Source organism: Schistocerca americana, chromosome 7, assembly GCF_021461395.2.
Source record: "Schistocerca americana isolate TAMUIC-IGC-003095 chromosome 7, iqSchAmer2.1, whole genome shotgun sequence".
Taxonomy (NCBI): Eukaryota; Metazoa; Arthropoda; class Insecta; order Orthoptera; family Acrididae; genus Schistocerca; species Schistocerca americana.
In genome coordinates, this window is record NC_060125.1 from 600,724,566 (window position 1) to 600,751,564 (window position 26,999).

Sequence of the window (26,999 nt, forward strand, 5' to 3'; positions counted from 1 at the left end):
ATGAGGATACAGTCTGTGGGCAGCTAGGGATCAGCTGTGGAAACATAACTAGTGCATTACTGCAGGACTTACAACTCATCCCAAAATGCCATATGGCAGTGTCAATAGGTAACTGTATGTCTTCTATGGTGGAATTATATGCTACACAAATATAATCTGTTACAGATTAATTGAAATTTGTACTTGTATAGAGAGTCTTGGAACTGTTATGATATCACTTTTCTATATTAAAATGTGTCAAAGATATTTTACAACAGTAAAAGCAACATAGATGAATTCGCTCTTTGCTTGCAGCTGTGTACAAGAACTCTGTTTTAGTGAAAGGTGATAAAACTCAAAACTCCAAAACAAAAGCATTTGGAAAGGAGAAGTAATTTCATTGTGTTTAAGAAGACCAGTAGTCAGGCTAAATAAGAGTACATAAACATACTGAAAGCCAATAAACGATCATTTTCCACAATAAACGATCATTTTTCATTATTTAGTTTTGTTCTGAAGTAAAATTAACTGAATGTTATATGTGGCAAAATTGCTGACAAGTGAAAGGGCACTGATAGGCAGTGGCAACTCTATGTATCAGGTTTGCAAATGTGGCCACTTTTGAGTTGTGTACTGCTGCAGCTCTGAATACAAAACATAAATGACTGACCATGTTGCGTAGTCATCTACAAGGGATTCAAGGGATATTTTTTTTGGGTGGGGGGGGGGGGGGGGAGGGGGGGGGGTTGAAGAGGGAGTGCTTGCCTGGCCCTTCCCCCCAGAGCCAGAATATGAGAATATGAAGTACAGAGTTTTTATTCATTACGAAATCCATCTGTAACATATATTGAGTGTATAACCATTAGCTCCATGGGATATGAAGCTCTTTATATCATCTATAAAATTTACTTCTTGTGGTATGTCGTCTTTAACTGATCAGCTTGTTTATCACAGAATGGAAGTTTCAGAGGCTGCCTGCCTCCCATCTCCCTCCCTAAAATGTCTGGAGATGATGGTGCTTGAATGACTTCTTTTGTACAACAAAACCAAGAGAGATGGACACATGTTAATTCATCATAGTCCAAACTGATGTGAATGTAAAGCAAAAACTGGCTTTTTCTACTTCTTAATGCAATTTAGTACCAGAAAAAAATTTGACTCATTAGGCATTCAGCTTCAATATAAATAATGTATCTCACTGGAGACCAACCTTTCCTAGGTTCTTTGGGAAGAAGATAGGTGTCTGATGACTGGAACTGCTGCAGTAAAATAACATGAGTAATCTAGTTACCTTTAGCATTACACAAGAAATAGATACAATACGATGTATGCTACCCCATATTTTGTTCCTCTTTCAGATATTTTTACATTTACTTACATATACTAAAGGATATTTATACAAATAGGTTATATTACACAAGTATTTTTAAGAGCTCTTGTTTGCAATAGAGTCTTCACTATTATGTTCATATTTACTTTGTACAATAAGATTACATACCATTTTGTATCACTTTCTTTGGAAAGAGAAAAAGGTATACTGGAAAATGTCCCCATGGTACCTCATAATCCTAATATTTACGTTCAATAGAGTCCTGTGATCTAATATTCATAACAACTATCTTTTTTCTTGGGGGCTTATTTTGTAAGTGATGTGTCACATACTTATAGCTACTCTGCTCCCTCATAATACACAACTATTATGGAAAAATGACTAGCATCTCTTGTTGTTGCTCTCCATGCAAATGAGAACATACAACTTATATCACTTTGTTATATTTCACTTGCTTTAAGTGGCACATTTCAAATAAATAGAGATTTATTTATTGCCATATAAAGATGTGCAACTTTTTCATTTTGAAAAAACAAAGCTATCAAGTTATCCTTCAGAGCATCTGATATGTAACTGGTTGTGGCATAGAACTTTATCAGTTCTAAATATTCCACAACATTAAAGGACCCAACAATCATTTCATATAAAATTAATTAATTCATTCATTTCATTGTTTCTTTAAAATACTTCTTACAGTTTCCACATAACGTTCAGTTCTTAGATCTTTTTAATCTGCCACGTGATCTCATTCAACAAGTGTTTCACAATAACTGTTATACAGACTGTCTGGAATAACAACATAACTGAATAAACACAAAAGTAACAGAACAGAGAAGAGCACAAATTATTTGTAATTATTTTATCTTTGATTTTGCTAATACTTAATTGTTTTTACTGGGTGAGTAATTAATATTGTGATAGGTACCTGGATTTTATGGCAGTGTTATGTATACTGTCACAAAGCTGCTAAAATCATTGTTGTACTGCAACCTGTTTCAACAGTTTACACCATCTGTCCGAATAGTTTACATCATCATCTGTCCAAACTAGATGCAGTATAATAATGGTCCTGACAGATTTGCACTGGTATAATCCAAGTGTCTTTTATAAAAGCTGTGGAGCATCATTTAAAAAAGATTGTATACATCTTATGGATGTAGGAATAGAATGACATTTTTTGGAGATTTACTACAACCTGGTTCAAGATGATAAATTATATATCCGTTTTTATCTTTGTGATGAATTTCTGCCTATGTGAGATATAAATGTTGAGCACAATACTGACAGTGAGTTAATTTTCCAGAAAAAAATTCCTTTGTCTGGTTTGCAATATGAATGGAATGCTATAACTCTCACACAGAATATATTATGTCTTTTTACATTTAGTTAATATGTATCATAAATGCAACAAAATGTTGGGAATAGTGCATGTGTAAGGTCAAAGTGTTGTTTCATACTCTTGAAGGACCACAAAGGGTATATGTGTGTTCAAAATGCCAAAAGCAAACACAAAGGTGGACTCTGAACTTGTACGACACAAGCCCCAGGTACATCAGACATCACTAGGTACCATCTAGTGGACTTCAGAATTCCCCTCACATATCAGAGACTACCCACGTTTAGCCTCCCAGCAGCCTGCCTCTCACTGCACGACCACACGAGCGGGGGCAGCTTACATTGCACAGGAACCCAAAGTGCAAGCAAATCAGTTCCTTGGATTTAATGTTCACCTTGTAAATAACACTGGCACTGACACATTTCATCCTGTGATATCTATTTGTAAAACATGTTTGTGAGCAGGCCAAAAAAAATCACCAAACACCAGTTACACAAGTAAATTTATGAAACTGACATTTCACACAAGTGTCGATAATTCGTGTGGTGACACAGCTGTGCTGAGGTCTAGAGTAGCCACAGGAACACCCGGACTCACACTACCACTTGCTTCACGAGGCAGGCCAGAGGCAACCTTGGAAAGATCCACCGACGGTGTGGGGGACGTCGGCTGGCGAAGCGACGGTTGGTGTTGGTGCTGTTGCTGTTGCTGTAGTGCCAAGGCACGAACTGCATTTGTCTTCTCCTATAAACATGAATAGAAATGAAATGTTACACTAACAGGTGGAATTTTCAAAACAGAATTTTTATTTCTTACATTTGAACTTACAAATGTGCAACTGTGATATTCGTATCTTGCTACCTTTTATTTAGACTAGTTTAAAAAAAATGTTTAAAAAATAAATTGTACAACCAGTTTCGAGTGAAATGGGTAACAATTTTAATTAATATGCATTAAACAGTATTCCAGTCTCTGAATGTGAAAGACTTTTGGGTAAAATCACACACACACACAAAGTGAATGTTCACTTTGTCTTTGATGGTACATTATGTATTTTTTTTTGCATAATTACGTAAATTTGGATCAGTTCATTTGACAGAATTTTATGTGAAAAAAATTGTGGCATAAGAGCGTATTATATCTTGTAGGCATGAGGAAAAGTAGGTTTTGAATGATGCCAAAATACTGCTTCTTGCATGAAGAAAATGTTCAACAAACTGAAAAAAAAACTGAAAGTGACAAGTGAGGAAATGGGTAAAAATCTATGATACTGTGTTGGAAAATGGCTGAGTACAGATTAGAAAGTGACCAGATCTGAGTATACATTTGAAGTAAATGGGTATATGAAACCCTCCATAAATATTTGGGTTTGAGGAAGCTGTTGGCAAGGTAAGTACCATTACTAATCAGAATGATCGAAAGTGCAATCACGTCACTGAGTCATTCAATCACTGTGTCATTCATATGTGACTTTCCACATCATAAATGAACACACTCAGGCATAAAGAATGACTTAAAATACAGTATACAATAACAGTGCGCCTTTAATGGCCTGCTTCTAATGGTTTATTATAACATCTTTTAATCATTTACAATAAGTGGGATGTGTTACTTATTGAGGGCACCTTACCCCACATCAAGAAAGACTACAAATCAGCGTTTTACACAATTAACAAGTACATCAGCATCTTATAGAATTGTTGCTTTACTAATGCTGTCCACCCTATTTTTCACCAGATACTTCATGTTTGGCAAAAATTATGCAAACCTGCGAAGTATTATTGGAAAGTAACAATCATTATTGAATAATCAAGAAAGTATTTACAGAAGTAAAGGGTGGACAGACTCCATCTTGGACCCTATGCAGGGAGCCAGAACTTATTTAGAAACTACTCTTGCATCTTGTATTGTAGTCGTGTACAGAGTGGCGATAATATCAGTGGCTTGAAACATGTTTATTAATTTGAGGTGAAGTGTGAAACTAATTAATAACAGGAAAACTGTTCTTCACAGAATTATCACACTTAATCATGTCTATCATAATTCTGATACTCTCTTTGTCATTTAGATTACATTATCACAAAATGATGAAAACACTTTTCAGACTATTTAATCATTCGTGATGTGGTGGATGACAGAAATAGCTGTCCTGATAGAAGATGGTTATGAGTTGAACCCAATATTGATTTGTTTCCAGTCACTACCAGTCTTAGTTTTCAGTACTGTGTAGTAGCACGCTGACATTTTTGTAACCATACTGGTTCTATGTCAACTTCGCTGCCCTGAGTTGTTACTTTACAGTAGGAACTGTAGCAATTTGTATCTCTTACAATTTGTCTCTTTTCATTTATGAGTATGTAGACACACTGAACTCGGTGTTGTCTGCTAGATAAGATTGACAAGTTGCCAGCACAGAAAAAGCTGTCAGCACCAACTGAGACCATCCGATGCCTGCTGAACAAGCTACTCCCATTAGCCACCATGATGCGATTCGACAATCAGTAGTTTCATTTTGTTTCCCCTACACATCACATTTTATTTGCAACTAAATTTTATAATTTTCCATAAATAACATTAAAGTATAACTCTACTGTCATGTAAATACAGGTGTCCCGTGGTCCTTGAAGGAACCTTTGCAAGGTACACAATTATTTACTTCTTGTGACATTTTTGTTGTTTGTGTGCAATAAATACCTTTGACTGCTCATAACGATTATCCCATTATATGGCATGGAGTGAAAGTATGTGAAAATCATTGTCAACCGATTATGACAAGAGATAGATCAAATGCAAATGAGGCTGATCAGCATAATTGTGTGTTGATTTCATTTCTATTCACTGTCTGTCTGGGCTCTATACAATTATACACTGAGTTTTTATCCAGTAAGTGGACAAATTCCTGTAAATCATTTTATTAATTCCAATACGATGGATTTATGTGTGTTCAAACTTTCAACTGTTTGCTGTGGCCAAAGGTTTTTCAAACATAATAAATGCCTGTGAGACTGTGAGGTACCACGTCAGATTGCATCACTGGAATCACAGTCCTTCAACAACAGTTTGTCATCTTTGGACAGAGATTTTGGCTGTTGACAGTGGGCCCCCCAGCAGAATATACATTGCCGCAGAAAAGCATGGGGGCACAAGGTACGCTGTTCTCTTGGTTCATCAAGAGCTCCAAACTGTTGCTTGGTTGAATGGTCAATTCTTTTTCATCACAATAAATGTTGCCTTGCTGAAACATTGTAGAGAAGTAAGTGCAAAGACATAATAGTGAGATAAGATGTATGAATTATTGTCTCAGGTACATGAAATTTGCGGTTTTCTAGATTTCATGTCAATATAAATCCCTCTATTGTCTCAAACTGCTGCAAAAAGTGCTGTCTTTGGACAAGCTGACATACAGATTGAGAAATTACTGCCGACATGCAGATAAAGCTGGCAAAAAACTACAGGAATAACACTCATTGTACTTCATTAAATATTTTAATATGTTTCACTTGTTGTAATCAATTCCTATTGCCGTCACTGGATAAGTATGTCTCATTAAATTTGTAATGTGTTTTCCATTTTTGTAGCACCGGTAAGCTATACAATGTGCTGTTGTAGGTTACTCGTAATTCATTGAAAATTAGCATTCTGAATAATATGCAACTAGAAAGAGGACTGAAGAATGTACTGAGAACTGAAGAGATGGAAGATAACTTACGTTTTGATGTTGTCTTAGTCAATGGGAATAAACTGATGAGCCAAAACTTGATGACCATGGCCCACCAGAGACTGAGTCACGCCTGTTGGCACTGTGGACATGTGGCACAGTAAGGGAATTATAAGAGCTGAGCTGAGGCGAATGGGGAGGCATTCTTGTGATAGCACTAGCCACAAATGGAGAAATCCACTGACAAAGGGCAGATTGTTACGGTCCTGCACCTGGGGATGAACAACTCGTTAATGGCACAGTTGGCTGGCTGTTCGCACGGTACAGTTGTGAGAGTCTACAGAAAGTGGGTGATGGATGGCAAAACTGTTAGTAGCTGTCAAGTTGCTGGACACCCGTGCCTCATCACTGCATGTGGAGGGCGGAGGCTCGCCCGTCCTGTAAAGCAGATTTTATGACAGTATAACACTAGTGCAGGCACAAGTGTTTCAGAGGACACTGTTCACCAGGAGCTCCACAGCAGGTGATCGCTACATTTTCCATTTTGGCCCAACAACACATCATCATCACCATAATCAGTAATGATTGCACTAGGAGCCATATCATCAAGTTTCAAACGTGGATCAGTGGAAATGTGTCACTAGGTCGGATGAATCACATTTCTTGTAATACCAGGTCAGTGGTTGTATCTGGGCACACCATAATCCAAGCAAATGGCTGCTTGAATAATGCACCATGTTGTTCACACCAGCCAGTGGGGGAGTCACATGGTTTTCTGTGGGACTTGGGGTAGTAATTGGAGCCACAATGACAGCTGTGGACTGCACAAACATTACTGCGCATCCCTTCATGCTTGATGTTTTCGCTGATGGTGATGCCGTTTTTCAGAAGGATAACTGTCCATGTCACAAAGCCAGAAACATGCTACAGAGCTTTGCAGAGCATGATAGCAAACTCATGTTGATGTTTGACCACCAGATTCAACTGATTTGATTTCCTTTGCACCAAAAGTTCGTGTACATTGACAGGCCACCATTAGTTGTAGTAGTTCAATATCCAAATATTCAACAACTCTGTAATAGTCACCTTCTGCTCCAGTCAACCACTGCTCATAGATATATCAAACATCTGGTTTCACTTCTTCTGTAAAGAATGATAAAAGGTTGAACTTGGTTTTATAACTTAAACACTTTCTACAACGAAAGGTGTGTTACTGTCAGCACTAATATCCTTTTTGTGTGATAATCCGAGGCCCTTATTTTCAGTCTCAGACTCTATTTTAGGGGGTCATTAATTGCTCTCCAGAATAAAGAAGGCCTTAGTGTGAACACTACGGAAGAAAGGAAAGATGAAAAAGATTGGGAAGTTAGTGAAGAAGACCTGAAAACCACAATCAAAGGACTCAGAAACAACAAAGCCCCAGGGGAGTGTGGAATAACATCAGAATTAATCAAGGAGGGAGGTGAGAGCTTACAAATAGAGATATATGAACTGATCCAGTTGATATGGGAGAAGGAGACACTGCCAGAAGAATGGAAATTGGCTGTAATATGCCCAATACACAAGAAGGGAAGCAAAATGGAATGCGGTAACTACAGAGGAATCAGCTTGTTGAATGTAATGTATAAGGTACTGTCCATCATTATCGTCAGAAAATTGCAACCATTCATAAACAACAACATACAAGAGTACTACACTGGCTTTCGACCAAACTGATCGACAACAGATCACATTTTCACACTAAGACAATTGTTTGAAAAACATTGGGAATACGATAAAGATATCTACAGCCTGTGTGTTGATTTTCAATGTGCATATGACAGCATCCACAGGAATAGCCTACACAATGCAGTGTGGGACTTCAGAATCCCTGAGAAGCTAGTGAAAATGGTGCAAGCTTGTATGGAAGGGTCAAAGGCAGCAGTATGTTTCCGAGGAGCCACATCAGAAACTTTCAAGATTGAGACAGGCCTCAGACAAGGGGATGCTCTGTCATGTGTTCTTTTCAATGTCATCTTAGAGAAAGTAATAAAGGAGTGTAGGCAATAGGAGTGGGCTGGAGTAGAGATGGACGGTAAATTCAATTGTCTCACATATGCAAATGACATAGTACTGTTAAGTGAATCAAAGCACAAGTTGAAAGAAATGTAGCAGAAAATGGACAATAATGCACAGAAGGTAGGGCTCAAAGTGAATCGAGACAAAACAGAGTTCGTGCAATTAGGAAGAAGACAAGAGCAGGTAGAACTTCTTGAGACAGATGGCAAGAGGTTCAAGAGAGTACACCAGTTCAAATACTTGGGATCTTTGTTTACCACAGACAACATAAAAATGGGCATCAAGGAAAGAATAGCAGTGGGAACGAAATGCGTGCATTCCCTCAGAGAGATGCTTGGCTCTAAATTGATCTCAGTGAACAGTAAGATGAAAATCTACTACACAGTGATATGCCAAGCAGTAATGCATGGTTCAGAAACATGGAGCATGACTAAGCAAGAAAGGGAAAAACTATTAACATTTGAAAGAAGAGTAATGAGGAAGATATGGGGACCAGTTTTAGATAAGGGAGAATGGAGGAGGAGGAAAAATGAGGAAATCTACCTTCTGATGTGACAACCAACTATCCTACAGAAGATACAGAGCAAAAGAATACAATGGGTGGGCCATGTAGCCCATATGCCAGACAGGCAAAGATGGCACTTGCCGGTAAACCAAACACCAAACGCCCCGTTGGACAAGCAAGGCAGAGCTGGATGGACGACCTGGTGAAGGACCTAGCAGCCCTGGGAACTGCAGACACCTGGAGGAGCCGGGCACAAAACAGGAAGGAGTGGAGACAGTTTGTGGAAGCAGTGCGTGGCCTGCAGAGCCTGTGATCGCTGAATATCTGTCTATCTATCTTATTACATCATAATAAATGAAAAGCACCAGCTTGCTTTTGTTCTACAATATTACTTTTGTTGTAAACCAGTTTTCGGCTTACAATAAATGTAGTATTGTAGAACAAAAGCAAACTGGTGCTTTTCATTTATTACAATGTTGTTCTACCAAGAACCGACGGAAGATTCTGTTAATATTATTACATCATCTTGGAAAACAGAACAGTGTCCACTAGCTCGTCCTTTACATGGATGTTTTAGAAACTTTGGGATGCCCTACTAACATCCTTTTTGTGTGATAATCCAAGGCCCTTATTTTCACTTTCAGACTGTATTTTATGGGGTAATTGGTTGCTCTCCAGAATAAAAGAGGCCTTATTACATCATTTTGGAAAACAGAACAGTGTCCATTAGCTTGTCCCTTATATGGAACTTTTAAAAACTTTAGGGTGCCCTCCCAATGCCTTGTAACATAATATTTTCATTGTCACAGTTTATACCGGATGATGGAACTTTTTTAAGTGTTCCAAAAGTGGCCATGTATGCAATAAAATATTGTTGATTCACCAGTTGTGGTGTAGTTTCTTTGTTAAGCATAGTGATTATAATGTTTTTGCACATCAGTGTAAGTAGACATTGAAATATCTACTGACTCAAATGATTATGTATACAGGAAATGGAACACAACCTTAAAAAAGGTATAATTGTCTTAAATATCAATGAAAAGTAAATAAAAAACAAGAAAGGTGGCCACACTATGATATAGAAAGTCACTCTCTTACAAGGAGTGAATTGAGAATAAAAGTACTGGAATGCAGCACTGCTGATACGACAACAGGGTTCAAATATTCTGTCAGCTACTTCCATTGTTGTGTTCAGTGTTTACCTGGCCATTGCCAGGTTGGGTCCTTCAAAAGTTTACCCAAATTCTTATTCCCTATTTTCATCAGATTGGCTGGTACAGTGTGTGCAGAAATTGCTTAAGTAGCATATAGTGCTCTCATGATACTCATTTGAAACAACTGACTAAATATTACTTTAATCCCAGATTTGCTTCATTTTCCAGTCACAACTGGATGGACTGTGTCAAGATTACGTACACACATATGAGTTTTTTTGTTTTTTATAAGATGTTTATAGAAAATTGTTCACCATAAGGACATATAACAGATAAAATAACTTTATTTTTGTTAGTCATTTTGCTCACTGTTGAAAAATTCTCCAATAGAGTAGATTAGATGCTGTTTCAAGTCATACGCAATTTTCCTTTTGAAAAATTCTGGTGCCAGACGTTGCACTTCTCGAGGCAGCCTGCTGAACATTTTTGTGAGCAACCATTGGAAAACAACACATACTGGCTGAAAATGGTCATTATTTGTATCCGCATGAATACAGGCTTGCAATACTCCAATCTTTTGCTTGAAGTGATGATCCTTACAGCATTTTTTTTTTTTTTAGCATTAACACGCCCTTGCAACATGAGGAGTGTCCCTGTAACAGCAGGCCACAATTAATGTGGCTGTGAAATAGTGCATAATACAATGATGTAAGGTACTGGTCAGTTAATACAACCATTGGTCTCCCCATTGGGACAGCGTGCAGCACACATAATCTTTTTGCTCATTCACTGATAGTTTGTTGTCAGTCATGGAGCCCAGCAGTTTGGCAGCCTCCACATTATTCTGGCATGCAACAATGCTGAGGCTGCATATCAGATGGTGCATTTTTTTCTTCATTCATTTTAATTTTATTTTTCACAAACCACTCTTTGACGTTTTTAAAAAGCACATCTGTTACTTCTAGAACCTGTGCAGCAGTTTCTCCTGTGGCAAAGAGGGTGGTGTCATCAGGAAACTAACATGTGGTTGTTAAGGCCTATGTCGTTGACATGAATAAGAAGCACGAAAGATCCCTAGTGTATGCCGAGCTCCAATTTTTGTTCTTGGGAGATTGCTCCATGGACTGATACTACTTGCCTTCAATTTGCAAGGTAAGATTGAAGAGTTGCCAGAACAACATCTTTCACTTAGTAAGCTGCATCTTGTACGAGATGCAGTCAAATGCCTTGCTAAGGTCACAGAGTGTCAGTACCATATTTTCTCTGTCCTCAAAACCCTACTTTTCTTTGTAATTAAATCCAATGCTGCTGTAACTGTTGACTTTATGCCGTGTGTCCAGGAAGAGTCTATTGTCTCGAAAGTAACTTAGTGAATGGTATTTCATCACAGATTCCATAACTTTAGCTAAATTTGGGATTATTGAAATCGGTCTAAGAGTGTTTACTTCACATGGCTCACCTTTGTTGTAGACTGGTACAGTCTGTACCAGTTTCGGAAATTCATGCAAGACGCCAAACGGTAAACATTTGTCGATTTATATGGTTGGTGGCTGAGCAAGCTGCAGCATAATTTTCTTTAGGACTGAGCAACGCATGCCACAGCTATCTGCACTCTCTTAATGCGCGTATGAATTCACTATCTTTACAATGTCCATCGGATGCATTAAATTCCAGTTTTGAATAGTGCAACAACTGGAATTTTGTATATGAGCTGTACAATCTAAGCCAGTGTCGGGAATTCCACTGACAGTATTTTTCACTATCCTAACGAAGTACTGATTGAAGATATCAGGAATATAGAAATTTAAGGCAAATTCCAAGATGGCCTACGAGTGAGATCACAAGTATTTTCTTCGTCAGCTAAAATAACTTATTTAAGAGGAAATAGTGTAAATTTGTAAATTTTAAATTTTCTTTGTTTCGTATACTTGCTGTAGTGTCCGTTCTTGCCGCACAGCTGAGTATTAACGTCCAAGCAGAGCTTGTTCTTGAAAAAACGTAGGGTTATCTGAAGTCCCGATAATCGCGACATGACACGAAATTTTGCGTGACATCAATAAACACAAAATATTCTATTCAAGTTTTCTGGATAGTGCAACTTTCGCTAAAAAAAAAAAAAAAAAAAAAAAAAAAAAGGACAGCTCTACTTTCATCAGTGTCTTTCGTCGCAATAAAAGTGTAATTAAACGTTTCTAAATCACATTTTACTAACTCATTTCGTACTGTTTACTAGTTAGATAGATGCGATCTAGACGTACATTTTTCAAGTTATAAACGTTTAAAAACCTAACCATACACGCTTGATACGTAAATTCTCTAAACGCAAAGGTAATTACTAATTCATTCTTCTGTCATTGTATCTCTAAATCAGTACAAAAACAACAACTGCGGCACATAAGACCTTTGTGTCGTTTTTTGTTTACATACATCCAATCTTGCATCCTTGACAAATTTAAAACATTCTTTAAACTTACATTTAAAACATTCTTTAAGTATTCTTTCGAAACTGACCATGAGTGAGAAATGTGGGAGCTTTTATAGATTAGTGAGTAGAAGGATTTGTTGCTAGTCTCGTAGGAAATATTTTCATTGGGGGGTGGGGGGGTGGTTCAGTGGGGAGAATGTTGGGAGAACAGAAAAGGTTCTCTCCTGGAACTGCATCTAGGTTGGGAAGAGGAAGCGAGGAAGGAACTCATAGCAGAAAATGTGCTGCACACTTCAACCGAGGCCAAGAGCCCTAGGCGTGTACAAAGTGTTAGGAAGAAAAAAGTGCTGCTGGTAGATAGTAGCTGTGGGTGAGGTGAAGGCCCTCAGTTACAGGAAAGTTTAGGGGCAGTGTACCAGGCCACCAGTATCTCCAAACCAAATGCAGGGCTAAGTCATGTGATAGAGGACTTACGGTCTTTATGTAAGGACATTATAAAAGTGGGTGATAGCGATGGTGGGTGGGGTGGGAAAAAGTTTGGACAAGGATGGGGCATATGACACAGGTGGTGACCTGGACAAGATAGCTTCCCTGACTCACTGCACCAACACACACTTTCTTGAGCTGTTCCAGCATCATAATCAACCACACCATGATGGAGCTGTGAGGCGAATCAGTGTGGGGTTAGGGATGGCTCTGAGGGGAGCCAACTTTGCTCAAGTTTCTCTGGTGCCCGTCGGAACTATCAACAGGTGGGGTTTCACTAGGCATGGCCTACACCTAAACAGGGCTGGGAAGGGAAGATTGGTACAGTTGATACACACAGGTATAGGCGGTGGATCTCGGGCCACACAGGGCCAAATACCTATTGTCATGGATAGGAAAAGTAAGTCTTTTTTAGGATAAATCCAGACAACAGGTTCCCCCACCTAAAGAGTATCTCCAGTAGTTTAAAAAATACTGAAACAATCACTCACAAGACAGATTTTATAACTCCAAATATCACACATACCAGATGACACAAAGAAAAACAAACAATTGGAAAGAATAAAATGGGGCATTTCACCGACTTAACAATCATCCATTAAAACATCATGCAATCAATAAAAAATAAAATACAACTATTAGAAGTTGAGTTCCAGTCTAGTAGTTTGTGTTACTGAGCACTTGTGCAGAGAGACAGAAATCCAGCATGTAGTGTTATCATCATATGAAAGGGCAAACTCTTACTGCAGAACTGGTTCAAGGGGTGGAAGATCATGCATTTATATCAGAAAAGGAATGCAGTTCAAATCAAGACATGACCTCAGTAAAGCAAGTGAAGACAAACACTTTCAAATATCAGCTATTGAATTCACAGGGCTTGATATCACCAAGAAATCATTCCTGTGATAGTGTGGACACTTCTTTCAATAAATTAATAGAAGTTCTAGATAAAGTCCCAAGTACAAAGGTCAACATAATTCTGTGTGGGGACATTAACATCAACACTAATATCATAAATGAATCCAGCAGCACCCTCATAAATATTCTTCAAAGTTTTGGCATGTCATTGGTCAATAGTGCAACAAGTGTTACTACAGTGACTGCATCAGTAATTGACCATGTGGCCACAAATATGGACAGGTAAAAATATGACGTAGCTGTAAAAGATCTCGGACTATCAGACCATTTCTGTCAAATAAGAACAGTAAAACCAGGCATCGAATCATTCCCTAAACTACAAGCCTACAAACAACATCTGTCAGAAATAAAAATAAAAGATTTTTCAAAGGAACTAGCAAAACAAAGCTGGGATGAAGTGTATAAGGAAACCAAGTGAATATGAGATTCTCTAAATTCTCCACATTATTTAAATTGAACTTTGAAAAGGCATTTCCAAAAGTATGCATGTCTGTATCAACAACTCACAAAAACAGATGGATAACAGCAGGTATTAAGAAGTCCTCCCAAACACTTAAATAACTCAGTTCTATGAAAAAGAGTCGCAATGATCCAGAATTCTTAAATTTCTGTCATAGGTACAAAAATATCTATAGAAAGGTGCTGATTGCTGCAAAAAAGTCATTTAATGACAAAATAATATATAATTCAGAGAATAAAAGCAAAACAGTCTGGGAAGTTATAAGGAAAGGAAATGGGGAGAGTCAAAGAAATGCAGAATAACATACTGCTAAGGGAGGGGGATAAGGTAATAAATGATCCACAACACTTAGCAAACGATGTAAATGAGCATTTTTCAAGTATTGCAGAGAAGTTCCAGCAAAAATTCCCCAAAACAAATATAACACCTGCACATAATGTTGCACTAAATACAATGATGTTACTTCCGACCACAGAGAATGAAGTCAATAAAACTGTTTAAAAAATAAAAAGTCAGTAGGCTTAGATGAAGTACCAATGTGTGTACTGAAACAATGCATAGAGATTATGCAAGACCCCTTAACAAATATAATAAATGAATCCTTCACATCAGGGACATTTCCAGAGCAGTTAAAACAGGTAAGAGTTGTGTCTTTGCTTAAGAAAGGTAATACAGAAGACAGAAAGCTACTGGCCCATTTCCCTGCTGTCACCATTCTCAAAAATAACAGAAGCAGTAATGAAAGACAGATTAATGAATTACCTGAATAATTACAATCTTTTAAGTGAATCACAGTTTGGTTTCCGAAGTGGCAAAAAATACAGAGCCACCCATAGTAGAACTCACAAAGGTTGTATTTGTTGTTCTTGACAAAGATTAGTGTGTGTTTCAAATCAAGTTCTCACTTTTACTTTTAAAACACTTTATTTAAAATATACACATGTTGACTTTATTAAAATAGGCGCACGAAGACTGACTAATGCGCCTCAACACACACACATATATACACAAACATCTGTCACCACAATCGATATTTCTCGAACATACTCGATATCCGATATAAATGTATTACAATTCCAACACGCCTCCTTACATTTATATCGCGATGTTTAACATATTCCTAATTTTAATGAATTTTTCTTTACATAACGACTTTGTGAATATATCTGCAACATTTTCATTCGAATCTACTTTAACAATATCAATGAGTCCCTGTAAATAATACTCATGCACAAAATGGTAATGTACTTCTATATATTTTGAATTCTTTGTGAAATTACCAAACTTCGCTATATTTAATGCTCCTGAATTATCTTCATATATGACAATAGGTTTTTCAAATTTAACATTAAAAATGTCTAAAATATCATGTACAAGTTTCACCTCGCTAACAGCTTCAGACAATGCTACATATTCTGCAAAAGTTGAAGCCTTTGTGACACTCGCTTGTTTTCTTGACTTCCAAAATACAACATTACTAAATAATCTAATTACATAACCAGAAGTTGACTTTCTATCCACACTATCACCTGCCCAATCTGAATCCACAAAACAATCTAATATCTCAGCACCTTCATTCCTACAATAGTTTAATTTCAAATCTTTAGTTAAATATAAATATTTCAAAATTCTCAAAGCATATTTAAAATGAGTACTACTGTAACAACTTTGGAATCTGCTCAAGTAATTCACACTATAGCTAATATCTGGTCTAGTACCCGAACTTATGTACAAGAGTGCACCTATCAAGTTTCTATATCTAACGTCATTACAATCTTCATACGCTGGTTCTAACTTTAAATTTACTTCCATTGGAGTTTTGTACAAGATCGAATCTTCAATTTTATATTTCGCAGCTAACGAATCAATGTATTTTTCTTGACTCAAACTCATAACTCTTGTTTCATAATCATAATTAATATCGATGCCAAGATATCTTTTTACCTCACCTAAATCTTTCATATTAAATCGCTTTGACAATAAGTTCTTAATCTTAACAATTTTTTCTTTTCTCACACAGCAAATGAGCAAATCGTCGACAAAAATAATCAAATAAATCAAGACATCTCCATCTCTCAATACATAAAGACAATAATCATATTTACTCCTTTTAAAACCTAAACTTCTTAAAAACTCGTCAAGACAATTGTACCAAGCTCGTGAGCTTTCTCGCAAACCATACAATGCTTTATACAATTTACAGACTCTACCCGTACCATCATCATATCCTCTTGGCTGCTTTACATAAACTTCAGATAAAACTTTACAATTTAGAAACGCAGTCTCTACGTCCATTTGTTCTATAACCAAACCTTCTTGACAACAGTATGACAACAAAATCTTTAATGTTTGCATATTGGTTACTGGAGAATAAATATCCTCAACGATTTCTTTTTTGTTGAAACCCCCTGACAACTAATCTTGCTTTGTAAACACCCTCTGATTTCTTTGTGAAAACCCACTTTACATCAATGGCTTCTTTATCAACTGGTTTATCTACTAATTCCCATGTTTTGTTTTTGTTCAAACAATCAATTTCCTTATTCATCGCTTTTTCCCAATAATTTGATTCGGCACTGTTAATCGCCTCCTCAAAGCTTTCCGGACTATTTGCACTGCAAAAGTTTACATAAATAAAATTGCTGTAAACATAATCATTTAATATTTTTGGTTTTCTTTCTCTAGATGATCTCCTCAACTCAAGTACTTTCTCTGATTCATGATTATCAGAAAGCTTTTCATTTTTCTCAATTTCCTTCTGTTTTTCTATTAGTTCAGTTTCATTTTCTATACTTTCGTGTTCAGAATCACTAGAATATTCACTTACTGAATCATAATCTTTAAACCCAATACATTTAACACCACTTTCAACAATGTCCACATGTCTAGCAACAACTATCTTATTATTTATTAGCACTCTGTAGCCTACTTCACAATAACCCATTAAAACCCCCAAATCGGCTTTCCTATCCCATTTCGACTTTCTCAGTTGCTCAGGTACTCTTACAAAAACTCTACTCCCATACAACTTCAAATGATTAACATTAGGTTTTTTTCCCAGTAATATCTCATAAGGAGTTTTCTTTTCAATGGTGTTAGCTAAAGTTCTGTTTTTGAGGTATGCTGCTGCACAAACCACTTCAGGCCAAAATCTCTTGTCTACTCGCGCTTCGGCTAGCAGACACCGTGACATGTCCATGATGGATCTGTTATACCTTTCAGCAGTACCATTAAGCTCATGCACATAAGGTGGACAAGCATTCAATACAATTCCTTTTTGTCTCACAAATTCATAGACATTTTCATTTAAATATTCCTTCCCATTGTCACATCTTATCTTTTTAACAGTTTTCCCAGTGAGATTCTCAACTTCATTAATATACTCTACAAAACATTTGTATACTTGATCTTTAGATTTTATGGTGTAAACACGAGCTGCCTTACTGTAATCATCAATGAAAGAAAGAAAATATCTTTCCCCATGCATTCCAGTAGTTGAGTGAGGCCCATTTAGATCTGTGTGAACAATTTCTAAGATTTCTTTTGCTTTGGTTCTATTATTTTTAAAAGGAACATTATGCATTTTGTTTTCGATACAGATTTTACATTTCATAAATTCTGATTCTAGTTCTGAAGGAACCCCATCTAACAATTGATGTTTACATAAAGTATTTAGATAATTGAAATTAACATGTCCCAAAATGCGGTGCCATTTTTCCTTTGCTGTCATATTATTATCTTTACTCATAACATTAACATTAACTTCTCCTTTATTAATAGTACTACTCATTTTATACAACCGACCCTCTTTCCATGCAATCGCAATCAATCCATTAGCTTTATCAAAAATTTTTGCATTATTCCCTACCGATACAATTTTGTGATTATCTGTAATTTTAGCATAACTGATCAAGTTTTTGTCTATGTCTTTTACAAAGAAAACATTTCGCATATTAATTGGAACCATTTGATCATAGACAGGAAAATTACTAATTACATTACCAACTTTAGTAGCTTGCAAAATTTTTCCATCAGCAATTTTTACATTTATAGGTTGTTTTAAAGTTATACTCTTAGAAAAATATTCCTCATTATTAATAACATGATCAGTACAGCCACTGTCTAATAACCAATTGATTTGAATTTGATTGTTATTACTTGACTCTACTGTTCTATTTTGACCTATCATAGAATTAACCTCTGTTATAAAACTACTCATACCATGATCACTCTGATGGTAACCTTGCTTGCTGTGATGCCGACCGCTGCTAAAACCATGCTGCTCTCCTCGACCACGTTGCCTGCTGCCATAACCTCCACGCTGCATGTTGCCGTAATATCCACGCTGTACATTGCTATAGCCTCCACGCTGCATATTTCCATTACCTCTGTCGCTGCTTTGAAAATGTACTCCACGATGCCATGTGCCTCTGTTACTTGTTCTTCCCTGGGTACAATCACGTTTGAAGTGACCTGCTTTGCTGCATCGATAACATACTTGCTCCTGATTTCTTGAATTCAATTTTCTTTCTGTGTGAAATGCATTTGATTTTACCTCTTCATTTCCAGTTTTTGCATTCAATAATTGAATCTTACTTTTAACGTATTCAACTGTCTGGTCCTCTTCCTTCAAGACGTCCACTAAGTCCCCAATATAGCTCATTGACTCTGGTAACGTTCGCAGCATATAATTTAACTTCTCCTTTTCCGTTACTTTGGCGCCTGCAGATTTCAGCTCATTTACAGTTTTTTCAAATGCACTGAAAAATGTCCCCGTATCACTGTAATCACTTAACCTCAATTTGTCCAACTTGTTTCTGCATAATATTTGAAGGGCTGTAGACTCTTTCGAATATAATTCATCAAATTTCTTCATGATCTCGAAAGCACTTTCTCTGTCACTCACGAATTCTAGTTGCTTATTTGTGATTGCACCATAAATATAGTTGATAGCCTTCAAGTCCTCTTCATCCCACGTTTCGTTGTCTGAACTCACTTTTGCCCTCGTAGTCACTGTATAGCATTTCTTCATTTTTAGGTACATGATTATCCGCTGCTTCCAGTTCCCATAGTCTTCGCCATCAAATACAGGAATAGTTATATCAGCCATGTCGAACTTTCTGAATAACACGCGACGGCCACAATATAATATTTAACTTCTACTTTTCTTTTCAAGAACCACGCTCTGCTACCATGTTTCAAATCAAGTTCTCACTTTTACTTTTAAAACACTTTATTTAAAATATACACATGTTGACTTTATTAAAATAGGCGCACGAAGACTGACTAATGCGCCTCAACACACACACATATATACACAAACATCTGTCACCACAATCGATATTTCTCGAACATACTCGATATCCGATATAAATGTATTACAATTCCAACAGTGTGTCACAGGCATATTTTTGGATCTTTCTAAGGCCTTTGATACAGTGACCACAAGATTCTATTGAATAAATTAGAGTCATTAGGAATAAGAGGGGTGGCCAATGACTGGTTTTGGTCATATCTAGCAGATAGGGTACAAAGAGTAGAGATAACACATACTTCAAATAGATCTCAGCATTAGGAAAACACTTATCAGAACCAAAATACATTAATATAGGAGTTCCACAATGTAGCATATTAGGACCAATACTATTCCTGATATACATCAATGACTTTTCCGGTAGTGTTACACATGGTGAGAAAATTCTCTTTGCTGATGACAGCAATATTATAGTCACTGAGAAAACAAAAGAACTCCTTGCAGAGAAAGCAAATGAAGCTCGCAGGGAAGTTTATGATTGGTCAATAAGCAATAAAGTGACATTGAACATAAAGAAAACTAATGCCATGAATTTCAGTTTGAAGAGGGAAAATGACAATGTTAAATTAAATGTAGATGGCACCTCTATAGACTGTGTAATAAATGCAAAATTTCTAGGAATGAATATTTATTCTCAGTAGAAGTGGTGTGAACACACAAAGGTACTTGCTAACACAATATCATCAGCATGTTATGCCTTTAGAATCCTCTTATCAGTGTGTAACATGCAGTGTCTTTTAGTTACATTCTATTCATATGTACACTCAATTCTTAGCTATGGCATTACTTTTTTGGGGAACAAATCCACAAAATATGAACACAATTTTCAAACTCCAGAAAAGAGCCATAAGAATCATAACCAAAAATGGTAGTTAAGCTCATTGTAAAGATGTGTTCAAAACACTGGGTATTTTAAGAGCTCCGTGTGAAAAGATTTACCAGTCAGTTGTACACATCAAAAATAACATTGGTAATTACTGTTCTGTCCATGGCCATGGAACAAGACTCAACTTACATTTGCCAAGAAAAAATAAACATAAAACTCAAAACAGCATTTTTTACCGAGAAATAAAACTGTACAAAAAACTCCCAAAAGAGATAAAAAATTGCAAAAATACACTTATTTAAACAGGCAGATAAAAAGTACCTGTTGTGCAATACATTTTATTGATTGAAGGATTACTTAGATAAAACAGAGTAGGGGTTTGGTAAAATAGTGTTACACAAATAAATAATAATAATGATTATAAAACATCCAATGTTCCACATAACACCTTCACACTATGTTTTTTCCCTTCTTTCTTCCTTTTATAAAAAAGCTTGTCCCCAAGCTATGCATTGCACAATACTAACACCTCTTCCTCTTTCTGAGTGCAACATACCACTTATTATAGAGGGATGCTGACTCAGTTTTTCAGGATAGCAAATGAGAAGTTGTGGTACAGAAAATGGCCCAGAGATTACCAGGGTGTGTTTGTGTGTGTAGTGACATAGTGAGATATGAGTGAACAGTGTAGCATTACATTATTTAATAATTTATTTGTAAAAAAAGTATTGTATACCAGGAGTAAATCTAATGATTGTCTCCAACTAGAAGTCTGTAAATGTATATGGTTTAACTTATTTTAATTTGGTCTAAACTTGTAATTTCTTTGACATGTCCTATCTCCTAGTAAAAAGAGATCTATGGATGAATAAAGCTACTACTACTACTACTACTACTACTACTACTTAGCTTCACATGCATCACAGCAGAACTTAATTTTCTTTTGAACAATTTACCAAGTGAACTTTGCTGTTAGTAAGGTTAACACAAACACTGTGAAAGAAGTTCCTACACCACAGTCCACAAATCACACTTACGTCCGTGTGTTTTACAATCTTGTTACACATTTCACATAACCTGTCACTTCCAGCCTTGTTTCTCATTCTGGTCAGTTCAGTTGTGGAGGAAATCCACCATTTATCATCATGAATACAGGTTATATATTGTCCAGATTGGAGACTGAAAATCTTTTCCCCAAAACAGCTTGTCATGGAATGGATACAAAAGCTGTATCATTTTAAACTTTGCTGATCTGAATTTGGTTACCATCAATTGGCACAGTTTGGTGAATATCTCTCGTTTCACAAGTGATTTAGTCATTTCCAAAACTTGATCCCATGCACATTCTCATCATAAAATGTGAACGAGTCAAACAGTATCAAAATTTGTTTTTCCTTAGGCTGCCAAAGCCTGCACGTGCTATAAGTCGTTTTGCTTTTCCAGTAACTCCATCATGTGGTGATTTACCATGGCTCATCACGAAGAAGTTCCATTCAGCTTTGCTTCCAGAATCATTCTCATGATTACATAAATTTATGAATTTCTTGAATTTTTTGTACTGGTAGATGTATGCAGCACAGATTTCACATCGAACCGCAAACTCACTATTACTCAATGTGTATCACATTTGGAGGGATATTTAATTGCTAGTTTTGTTTCAAATAAACGTTGGAGCCATAAAGAATCAATGTTGCAGCTCTAAGCTTACTGATCTACTGCATGATTGTAGCAGCTGTTCTGTACCCCCACATTACTTCCTATGCTACAAGAAAATGGAGGATTACTTTTTGGATATCTTTCGTATTTGACTCAATCAATGATGAAATACCTTGTAAAACTTACCCTTTGCCACACGAAAACATTGTGAACCATGGCACAACCACAGAACACAATACCAACACCAATAAATACGCTGGTTATTATGGCTGGAGTTGAATGGAATTGGATGAATGTGTACAAGATGATTCCTGGAAAGAGAGAAATTTGCTTAGTAATTAGCATATAGTGAAATAACATTAATTATTGATTATTAATTATGAATTACTGCTGCTAGACTTAAGAATAAAACTGATTGAATATCAATTGGAGCCACCAGCAAAATATATATCAAGAATTACAGAGACAAAAATGTGTGTAACTATAGAAGTGAAGATAAAGAAAACATCTTGGTAAAAAAAGAATTGATGTTCCTAGGATATAAGGCCAACTGATCTGTTATTTCAAATATCCTGCCACTCCAACTATGTGGACACAGACTTGAGGAGTGGTCGCAATATTATTTGTGTGGCAGATAATCCTGCTTCTGGCTCCTGCAACTCAAAGGGCTGCAGAACACACATCACATGGGGATGGCTGTTGGCTAACTACAGGAAATAAATACCTGGATGGAAGAGTGCAACAATGATCCTATACATGCTAATTAAATAGATCAACCAAAACATTGAAATTTCCTAAAAAAATCTAGTTACAAGAACCATATAAACTGTTATTCGATCTCTGAATTCAGATCTAATTTCAGATTTTCTGCACTAGCCACAGCTTTTAGGTAATAATAGTTTTTGTAAATGTTTATGGCAGCCTGTAATTATACATATCTGACAAAATGACTCAGTCTTTCGACAAGATTTCTATATGCGAACAGCAAATAATCTGTCAGTATGCAAAGGAATGAAATGAAATCTACAGTAAGAGTAAAGAAACATAAAGAATCATATCTAAGACTATTTCTTGTGATAGTTTGCCTCAGGCGCGTCACTTTATAAGGACCAGTACTAGATGGACAACATAGTGGTTCTCCATTTGCCTTGATAATGCTTTTTCATTTGAGGAAAGCCCTGGTGGTACTTTTCTCCATGTTTGTCACTAATGGCACCAAGATTATCTGGGAAGTAGTCAAAATGATCGCTCAAAAAATGTATTTTAATTGACAAATCACATCATATAAGGTGGCATAATCTCAGTAGTTCTTGCCAGTATTGAGTCAGTTCTGCACCCTATGGTTGTCGAAAATTGTCTTGAGGACACTTGTGAAAGACATTCATGCCATTCACTTAAAATAACTCGACAAATCAATGTTCAGCAGATGTCCTTTATTTAATATGGGGTCCTACAAACATTCCTCCATTTATTTTTGCTCCATTGATTCTTGGAACCTTCCCTCACCAGTATGTCAATCCAAGTGAAGTTTTTTTTCACGGCTTCACAAAGTCTTTACGAGTGCCAATTTAATGTTCTGTGGAAGTAGATACAACAAGAGAAGTGTACACTACATTGATCTGTCCAGGCAGTAGTTCGTTCCTAGTAGGCCATTTTTCCATAATTGTGTGTGTGTGTGTGTGTGTGTGTGTGTGTGTGTGTGTGTGTGTGTGTGTGTTTTTCCTCTCTCTCTACCGCACTACTCGCTTAGAAAGCATCCATGTTTTGTGTTCTGATGTGCATGCCGAGAAGAGTTATAACTACCTTGAGTTCTCCACATACACACTGTTTGTATTTTTCATATTTGGTAAGGATAAGTGTAAGTGTGTTGAGTTGTGGTCTTCAGTCCCAAGATTGGTTTGATGAAGCCCTCCATGCTACTCTATCCTGCACAAGCTTCTCCATCTCCGAGTAACTATTGCAACCTAAATCCTTCTGAATCTGTTTAGTGTATTCATCTCTTGGTCTCCCTGAATGATTTTTACCCTCCACACTTCCCTCCAATACTAAATTGGTGATCCCTTGATGCCTCAGAACATGTCCTACCAACCGATCCCTTCTTGTAGTTAAGTTGTGCCACAAATTCCTCTTCTTCCCAATTCTATTCAGTACCTTCTCATTAGTTATGTCATCTACCCATCTAATCTTCAGCATTCTTCTGCAGCACCACATTTCGAAAGCTTCTATTCTCTTCTTGTCTAAACAAGTTATCGTCAATGTTTCACTTCCACACATGGCTACACTCCATACAAATACTTTCAGAAAAGACTTCCTAACACTTAAATCTATACTCTATGTTAACAAATTTCTCTTCTTCAAAAACGCTTTCCTTGCCATTGCCAGTCTACATTTTATACCCTCTCTGCTTTGACCATCATCAGTTATTTTTCTGCCCAAATAGCAAAAGTCACCTACTACTTTAAGTGTCTCATTTCCTAATCTAATTCCCTAAGCACCTCCTGATTTAATTAGACTACATTCCATTATCCTCATTTTGCTTTTCATCTTATATTCTCCTTTCAAGACACAATGCCATCGGCAAACCTCAAAGTTTTTATTTCTTCCTCCCTGGATTTTAATTCTTACTCCAAATTTTTCTTTTGTTTCCTTCACTGCTTGCTCAGTATACAGATCGAATAACATCAGGGATATGCTACAACCCTGTCTCACTCCCTTCCCAACCACTGCTTCCCTTTCATGCCCCTTGACTCTTATAACTGCCATATGGTTTCTGTAAAAATTGTAAATAGCCTTTCGCTCCCTGTATTTTACCCCTGCCACCTTCAGAATTTGAAAGAGAATATTCCAATCAACATTGTCAAAAGCCTTCTCTAAATCTACAGATGCTATAAATGTAGGTTTGCCTTTCCTCAACCTATTTTCTATGAGATGTCGTAGGGTCAGCATTGCCTCGCATTACATTTCTCCTGAATCCAAACTGATCTTCCCCAAGATCGGCTTCTACCATTTTATCCATTCTTCTGTAAAGGATTCGTGTTAGTATTTTGCAGCTGTGACTTATTAAACTGATACTTCAGGAATTTTCACCTGTCAACGCCTTCATTCTTTGGGACTGGAATTATTTTATTCTTCTTGAAGTGTGAGGGTATTATGAGGGTACTTCGCCTGTCTGATACATCTTTCTCACCAGATAGTAGAATTTTGTCAGGGGTGGCTCTCCCAAGGCTATCGGTAGCTCTAATGGAATGTTGTCTACTCCTGAGGTACTGTTTCGACTTAGGTCTTTCAGTGCTCTGTCAAATTCTTCATGCAGTATCATGTCTTCCATTTCATCTTCATCTAGGTTCTGAGTTCTTGATATTCATACAGGTGGTTCTGTTTTCTCCAAAGGTCTCTTTAATTTTCCTGTAGGCAGTATCTATATATGCCTCTACATCTTTGGATTTGTCCTCTAACCATCCCCGTTTAGCCAGTTTGCACTTCCTGTCAATCTCATTTTTGAGATGTTTGTATTCCTTTCTGCCTACTTCATTTACTGCATTTTTATATTTTCTCCTTTCCTCAATTAAGTTCAATATCTCTTCTGTTACCCAAGGATTTCTACTAGCCCTCATCTTTTTACCTACTTGATCCTCTGCTGCCTTCACTATTTCATCCCTCAAAGCTATCCATTCTTCTTCTGCTGTATTTCTTTTCACCACTCTTGTCAATCGTTCCCTAATGCTCTCTCTGAAACTCTCTACAACCTCTGGTTCTTTCAGTTTATCCAGATCCCATCTCCTTAAATTCCCACCTTTACGCAGTTTCTTCAGTTTTAATCTACAGTTCATAACCAATATTTTTGTGGTCAGAGTCCACATCTGCCCCTGAAATGTCTTACAATTTAAAAACTGGTTTCTAAATTTCTGTCTTACCATTATACAACCTATCTGAAACCTTCCAGTGTCTCCAGGCCTCTTCCAGGTATACAACCTTCTTTCGTGATGTTTAAACCAAGTGTTAGCTATGATTAAGTTATGCCCTGTACAAAATTCTACCAGGTGGCTTCCTCTTTCATTTCTTACCCCCAATCCATATTCACTTACTACGTTTCCTTCTCTTCCTTTTCCTACTATCGAATTCCATTCACCCATGACTATCAAATTTTCGTCTCCCTTCACTAACTGAATAATTTATTTTATCTCATCATACATTTCTTCAATTTATTCGTCGTCTGCAGAGCTAGTTGGCATATAAACTTGTACTATTGTGGTAGGCATGGGCTTATGGTCTATCTTGGCTACAATAATGCCTTGACTACGCTGTTTGTAGTAGCTTACTCACACTGCTACTTTTTATTCATTAGTAAACCTACTCCTGCATTACCCCTATTCGATTTTGTATTTATATAACCCTGTATTCACCTGACCAAAAGTCTTGTTCCTCCTGCCACCAAACTTTACTAATTCCCACTATATCTAACTTTAACCTGTCCATTTCCCTTTTTAAATTTTTTAACCTACCTAACCGATTAAGGGATCTGATATTCTATGCTCCGATCCATAGAACGCCAGTTTTCTTTCTCCTGATAACGATGTCCTCCTGAGTTGTTCCCGCCTGGAGATCTGAATGGGGGGACTATTTTACCTCCGGAATGTTTTATCCAAGAGGATGCCATCATCGTTGAACCATACAACATAGCTGCATGCCCTTGGGAAAAATTACAGCTGTAGTTTCCCCTTGCTTTCAGCCGTCCACAGTAGCAGCACAGCAAGGCTGTTTTGGTTAATGTTACAAGACCAGATCAGTCAATCATCCAGACTGTTGTTCCTGCAACTACTGAAAAGGCTGCTGCCCCTCTTCTGGAACCACATGTTTGTCTGGCCTCTCAACAGATACCCCACCCTTGTGGTTG

The 26,999-nt window shown here is 36.9% G+C and overlaps 1 protein-coding gene across 1 annotated transcript in view; it reads right to left on the bottom strand.

Moving 5' to 3' along the window:
• Nucleotides 1-695: 695 nt before the first annotated feature.
• Nucleotides 696-26,999, bottom strand: part of LOC124623141 — a 180,027-nt gene continuing 153,723 nt past the window's right edge. Inside the window, exons 6-7 of the mRNA XM_047148931.1 lie at nucleotides 22,292-22,416; nucleotides 696-3,389 (exon numbers count right to left, since the gene is read on the bottom strand). Of these exons, the coding sequence (XP_047004887.1) occupies nucleotides 3,165-3,389; nucleotides 22,292-22,416 (350 nt within the window). The 3' untranslated portion in view covers nucleotides 696-3,164. The remainder of the gene's footprint in view (nucleotides 3,390-22,291; nucleotides 22,417-26,999) is intronic.